Here is a 6,798-nt window from a genome sequence, read left to right as displayed (position 1 = left end):
ACACAATATATATACATTGAATCAACATTTATATTTAACCACCACCATTACCTCTCCCCCTCCCCCTCCCCAATGACCATCCCCACCCTGACCCCAAATGAACACCCCTGTGGTCACATATAAGAATACACACACACACACACACACACACACACACAAAATAAATAAATAAATATATATATATATATATATATATATATATATATATATATATATATATATATATATATATATATAATAATCATAGATAATTAAAACTAAACTTCTCTCTCCACAGCCCCTCCCAAAAAACATTAAATAATTGCCCCATTTTCTATCAAACAAATCCCAAAACCCCAACATATTACTTATATATATAAAAAAAAAATTATATATAAAAAAAAATCGAAATCTGCCACCCTCCCCATCTCCGCACACCACTCCGGAAATGAGGGCGCTCCATCCGACTTCCATCCCCTTAAAATAACCTGCCTACCAATCATCACACTGGTCAGAACCCCATTTTTTATGTGTTTATCCCCCATATTGCTGACCGTCCTATCGCCCACAATACGGAGTCTGGGGCAAAATGAAATTTGAGTGCCCAAAACGTCACAAATAAAACTCTGAACCTTCAACAAAACTTCTTGGATCTTAACACACCACCAAAAAACATGGGTTGTGTCTCCAACTTCTGATTGGCATCGCCAGCAGGTGGGTGTGACTTTAAGTCCAAGCCTATACAATCTAGAGGGGGTCCAATTAAATCTATGTAAAATCTTGAATTGCATAAGGCGTACCCTTGCATCTCTAGATGCAGACTTGATGTTTTTTAGAATCCTAGCCCACACTCCCTCCTCCAATACCAAGTTTAAATCTTTCTCCCATAATCTCTTGATAGAATTTAAAGCTCCATCCCCCAGATCCTGAATTAGCAGGGAGTAATACACTGATGCCTCATGACCATTTCCAAAAGCAGTAATCACCCCTCTCAGAGTATCTGCCACTTTAGGGGGGTGTAAACTACTCCCAAAGATAGTACAGAGCAGGTGGTGCAGCTGTAAATACCTGAAGAACTGAGATCTGGGAATCCCAAAATGTTGAACCAAATTTTCAAAGGATCTGAACACTCCCCTCTCATACAGGTCAGAGTGTAGTAACCCCCTTCACAATTCACTCTGACCAGCAGAAAGGGGACTTTTTAATACATAATTTTGGGTTCAGCCATATGCTCGAGGCAATATTTAAATAAATGTCCGAATTAAACACTCTGGACACTTTTGTCCACACCAAGTGCAAATGCGAGACAACGGGGTGTAACTTAACTTCTCCGATTAGTTTGATAGAAAGGCTTTGCAATGGCAAAATAGGGGCAAGAACTTCCTGTTCAATACAAAACCAGGGAGGGGCTCTCTCAGGTGGAAGCGACCAATGAGCCAAATGTCTGAGACCGAATGCACAATAATAAAACAAAATCTTGGGTAGGCCTAGCCCACCTTTGTCAATCAGCCTATGTAACTTATTGAAATGTAATCTTGGACGCTTGCCATTCCAAATGAAGGACTTCGCTACGCTATCAAATTGCTTGAAATAAGAGAGCGACATCTACAGGGAGAGATTGTAGCAGGTAGTTGAATTTTGGAATACAATTCATTTTAATTACATTAACCTTCCCAATCATAGATAAATGTAATGAAGCCCACCTGCCCACATCGCTCGAAAACTTTTTATTAAGGGGTCAAAATGAACTCTAACTAAATCAGTCAAATTTGCTGGGAATAAAATGCCCAAATACTTAATGCTCTGTTTATGCCATTGGAATGCGACCGGCTGGAAAGCCGTTACCAGACAGTACGCTGTCAGAGCCAAAGCTTTGGATTTAGACCAATTGACTCTGTATCCTGAGAACTTAGAAAAGGAATGAATAATATTGTGGAGGCAAGGCATAGATCTAATGGGGTCAGAGACGAATAATAAAATATCATCAAAATGTATAGTCCCTACCAGGGTTCAAAAGTCTCCAAATATCTGAAAGACCAAGATTTTTACACATCCTGTGAAATGTCACTGTCACTTTTGCTTCACTATGATCAAGGACTGAGTCCATCAAAAGATTAAAGTCTCCTCCCAATATTATATCATGAGGGGTTCCAGCGGCTTGCAACATCCCTTCAAGATCTATAAAAAAGCCCTGATCATCAGCGTTAGGTGTGTAAATATTAGCCAAAATCAACCTTTGCCCCTGAATTTCTGCTAAAACAATGACTCTTCTTAATTTATCTTTAATCTGTTTGAGACATTTGAATTGTAGATGTTTACTTATCGATGTAGTGATTCCCCTGCTCTTACTTGAGCCAACACTAAAGAAAACATGTCCACCCCATATCTTCCCAAATTTTTCAGCTTCCTGCTGGGAAAGATGCGTTTCTTGAAGAAACAATATGTCATATTTCTTACGTTTAAGAAAAGAAATAACCTTCCTTCTTTTATGGCGTGCCCCAACCCATTCACATTCCATGTGGATAGAGACAATCTGCTCATATTAACATTTGACATTTTGACATATTAGAAAAAATAGATTGTGTCAAAAATAAAAATTGTTACGACCACATTCCAACTTTAGTGCAACAATCAAACCCTGAACCTCCCCCCTAACCAAACAAACAGAAAAAAGAAAAACGTGCGCATTAACCCCGCACACGACAGCGCCAACTGGCGTCCATCCCTCTAAACTCAAACAGTCCATTTACTCCTATGAGAGCCCCCGTGACAACTTTACCATCAGATTTGCCACAAATTTTGTGAGACAGAATTACACAACAGAAAATAATCTATAAAACAAACTCCAGACAATAGGAGGCATAAGCACAAAGAGCGTGTAGATTCATCCACATAACTGTCCCGAAGGTGTGTTATTCCACAAAACAAACTCCAGCCGCTAGGCGGAACCAGCACAAAAAGAAACAAAAAAGGTGCTCAGTTTCCTCGGAAAGTCAAGTGAATGTTCAGTGGGTCAAGCCCACTCAGCTGCAACATGAGAGCCACACATAACTTACTCAGTCATTGACTTTATGAAGCACATTGCTTGCTGTGGTCATGTGAATATTTTGCGGCCATCCTTAGTATCTATTCTCAATTTGGCCGGGAACATCAGTGCAAAAGTGACATTCCGTTGATGTAAGAGATTCTTGCATTCCTTGAATCGATCACGTTTCTCCCTTGTCGAATTCACAAAGTCTGGGAACAAGAAAATGCTGTGGTTCTTCCAAGAAAGCCTTCCATTACTCCTCGCCATGCGTAACACGAGATCTTTATCGGATGATCTCAGAAATTTGGCCAGAATTGATCGGGACCTGTCTCCTTCTGCAGATCTCCGAGCCGGAACTCTGTGAGCTCGCTCGATTTCCAGCTTGTGGCTTGTTATGTCAAGCAGACTCGGGAAGAGCCAGTCTAGGAATTTCACCATATCTCTGCCTTCTTCATCCTCAGGTGTTCCGCTCTGATTCTCCAAGACTTCCAACTTTTCCCAGACTCGCTCCAAGTCTGTCTTTGTCGCTAGTGGGTTAGCAGCTAATTCCCTCTCCGATGACTCCAGATAATCAATCCGTTTCTCAACATCCGCTACTCTTGTAACCAACATTTCGTCTCCATGGCAGTGACTGATCGATGCATCACAGCAAGATCCTCCAAGTCAGCAACGACCTTCGTCAGCATTGCCGAGACATTCATCAGTTCATGCTGAATCACTTTCACTTCACCATCCAAATTGATTCCCGGGCTTGTGGCCTGCTGCTCAGAGGCTTCAGCTTGAGCACGTAAGTGTCTTTTAAATTCTCCAGAGCCCGAAGATTTTGAATTATTTTACATATTATCTTCCTAGAACAGTTAAGAATCAGGGTGTGATTACACCCTGTGTGGCAAAGTGGGGGCCTGGGTAGCTCAGTGGGAAAATACGCTGGCTACTACCCCTGGAGTTTGCTAGTTCGCTAGTTCGAATCCCAGGGTGTGCTGAGTGACTCCAGCCAGGATTTGGCCCGGTTGCTAGGGAGGGTAGAGTCACATGGGGTAACCTCCTCGTGGTCGCTATAATGTGGTTCGTTCTCGGTGGGACGCATGGTGAGTTGAGCGTGGTTGCCGCGGTGGATGGCGTGAATCCTCCACATGCGCTATGTCTCCGTGGCAACGCGCTCAGCAAGCCACGTGATGCACGGAGGCAACTGGGATTCGTCCTCCGCCACCCAGACTGAGGCAAATCACTATGTGACCACGAGGACTTAGAGCACATTGGGAATTGGGCATTCCAAATTGGGAGAAAAAGGAAGAAGAAGAAGAAAAAAAAACTAGCAAAGTGCACAGAGCTCACTGTTCACACATCGGAACCTTGCATGGCACCACGTGACTCTCCCCGACCCCTCATAATATTTCAGCTCTGTTGAAACTGCTATTTTAATTTCCTTTTTTCCTCCCTTTCTCATTGCTCTCTGTATTTTACTTTGTTATTTGTATTTTATTTTATTATCATTATTATTTATTGTATATACATATTTTTTATATTTGTAATATGTTTATTACTCAATGCTTTGGCAACATACTACATAGTATACAGTCATGCCAATAAAGCCAATTTGCGAGCGAGAGAGAGAGAGAGAGAGAGAGGATAGAAAACCCTTTTTTATCAAAAGAGCGCTTTACTTTTGTTCTGACTGCTGAAGATTATTGAACTGAACAGAGATCTCCACGTCACGCACAGGGGGCCGGTTCACACCGGCTTCCGGCATCCACACGCTCCAACCGCACTGACTCATGGGATATGAGTTCACTGCTCCTATTTCGACACGACAAAGGCGTAGGACAGAACTACATCCCCCACAAAGCCTTTCCTTATTACAGGGAAACCCCCAATCTGACCGATCCCTCAGTAGATTAGAGACTCTCCTGTTCCTCTCCATGTTATTGACGGGGAGAGGAGAGGAGGTGTTTGATCTGCAGCCATGGAGCCGCATTAGGAGAAATAAAGAGCAGGCTCCTCTTCCCCTGAAAAGAAGAAAATAGTCAATAAAGCTATTCCTGAGCAGGAATATATATGAGCGAAGGCGGATACGAGTGTGAATCATGCCGTGCACACACAGAAGAATCTGAAAGCGTTTGCCGTTAAAGATGTCCGCAGAGCAGCAGCGGGCGGAGATGGAGCGGCTGTCCCGGGAGCTGGCCGAGACCACGCAGGAGAAGATCCAGGCGGCGGAATACGGCCTGGCGGTGCTTGAGGAGAAACAGCAGCTCAAGCAGCAGTACGACGAGCTGGAGGCGGAATATGAGAGCGTCCGCCAAGAGCTGGAGCTGCTGCGAGAGGTAATGACGTCAAACCTGATTTATTTATTAGATCTAATTGACACAGATTCGTCATTGTGTTGTTGATTTGGCGCAAAGAGATTATGTAGGCTTCTTGATCTGGTGAAATGCCGTCATGTAGATGGAATGGCGAAATTGACGTCACTATGTAGCTGAAATGAGAAAATGCGGTAGATTTATAGTGTCATAACGTTACTGTTTAGTTGATATGACATTGTGATGTTGTTATGGTGAAAATGCTGTCATTGTGTGCTGTATTTTTTGCTGTGAATTGACGTCACTTTGTAGTTGATATGGTGAAACGACCTAATCGTGTTGTTATGGTGAAATGCTGTCATTTATGTAGTACATACGGTGACATGACATCATTATGTAGGCTAGTTGGTATTATGAAATGACATTGTCATTGTAATATACATACCCTTAGTAAGATAGTATATCATGCTGTCATGATGTAGTTGTTGTGGTGTAATGACGTCATTACTTAGTTTATATGGTGAAAATGCTGTCATGAGGCTATATGCAGTAGTTACTGTTGTTCTTTAGTTGTTAATATGGTGAAATGCTGTCATCATGTTGTTCATTGGGTGAAATGGCATCACTTTGTATTTGGTATGATGAAATTACATTGTTATTGTATATCAAAAGCTATTTTGCATTGGTTCTGTAACAGATTTAGTTTCCTGACATCAAACTCTCCAATAACATATAAAGAGGAGATTTTGCTTACCTTATATTCTTGATCTGATCTTTGAATAAGTTTCTAATAATTGTTGCTTTTTTTTCATCTTGTTTTTTCACTGTTAAAGACGTTCTTTTTAATATAAATATTGTTCACCCCTGTTTTACCCTAAAAAGGGCAAGAATATAAAGGTTAAACTGACTGTTGAATGAAGAGAGTAGCTTCTTTCAAATCAAGACTGTTTCAACTGGTTTATAATGATCATTTATAGATCTGCCAGAAATGCAGCATACAGAGGTTGTATCCACCTTCCTATAAAATAACCATGACTTTTTAGTTTTGCATTAGAAGCAAAGATGTTTTATAGAGGAATCACGTAAATGTGTCATGCTTAACGGCTAAATGTGACAGGGGTGCATTTGAATTTTTGCGGGAAGGTTTTTCCCCGCCTAAACAGCCAAACGAGTTACGACCTAAACGGAAATGATGGGAATGCAGATGTTTTCCCCTGGGCTGAGCTGCAGATAAAAGACTTCACTGTACTCACTCATCTCACTGTGGACACAGCCAGAGAATCACTCTATATTTCCACACAGATGTTTGACCAATGAGAGAGAGGGTCAGGAGACTGATTAAAAAATCATGTGAAATCTGGTGTGTGTGAGTGAGTGTGTGTGTCACTTGTCTTTGGAAAGCTCTGTTTGTTTTAGTCGATTGTTAAGCTATCCATAAATGTGCTGGAACTGAGTCCAGACTGTTTTTAGGTCATTTCAGTTTCTAGGCTGCAT

The 6,798-nt window shown here is 41.6% G+C and overlaps 1 protein-coding gene across 1 annotated transcript in view; it reads left to right on the top strand.

Moving 5' to 3' along the window:
* The first annotated feature begins 4,888 nt into the window (after nt 1-4,888).
* LOC127414800 (protein bicaudal D homolog 2-like) overlaps nt 4,889-6,798 on the top strand; it is a 58,629-nt gene continuing 56,719 nt past the window's right edge. Inside the window, exon 1 of the mRNA XM_051653121.1 lies at nt 4,889-5,328. Coding sequence (XP_051509081.1) covers nt 5,137-5,328 — 192 coding nt within the window. The 5' untranslated portion in view covers nt 4,889-5,136. The remainder of the gene's footprint in view (nt 5,329-6,798) is intronic.

The sequence above is a fragment of the Myxocyprinus asiaticus genome, chromosome 24 (assembly GCF_019703515.2).
Source record: "Myxocyprinus asiaticus isolate MX2 ecotype Aquarium Trade chromosome 24, UBuf_Myxa_2, whole genome shotgun sequence".
NCBI lineage: Eukaryota > Metazoa > Chordata > Actinopteri > Cypriniformes > Catostomidae > Myxocyprinus > Myxocyprinus asiaticus.
The sequence above is the reverse complement of the archived record's forward strand: the minus strand, read 5'-3'. Positions and strand labels throughout refer to the sequence as shown.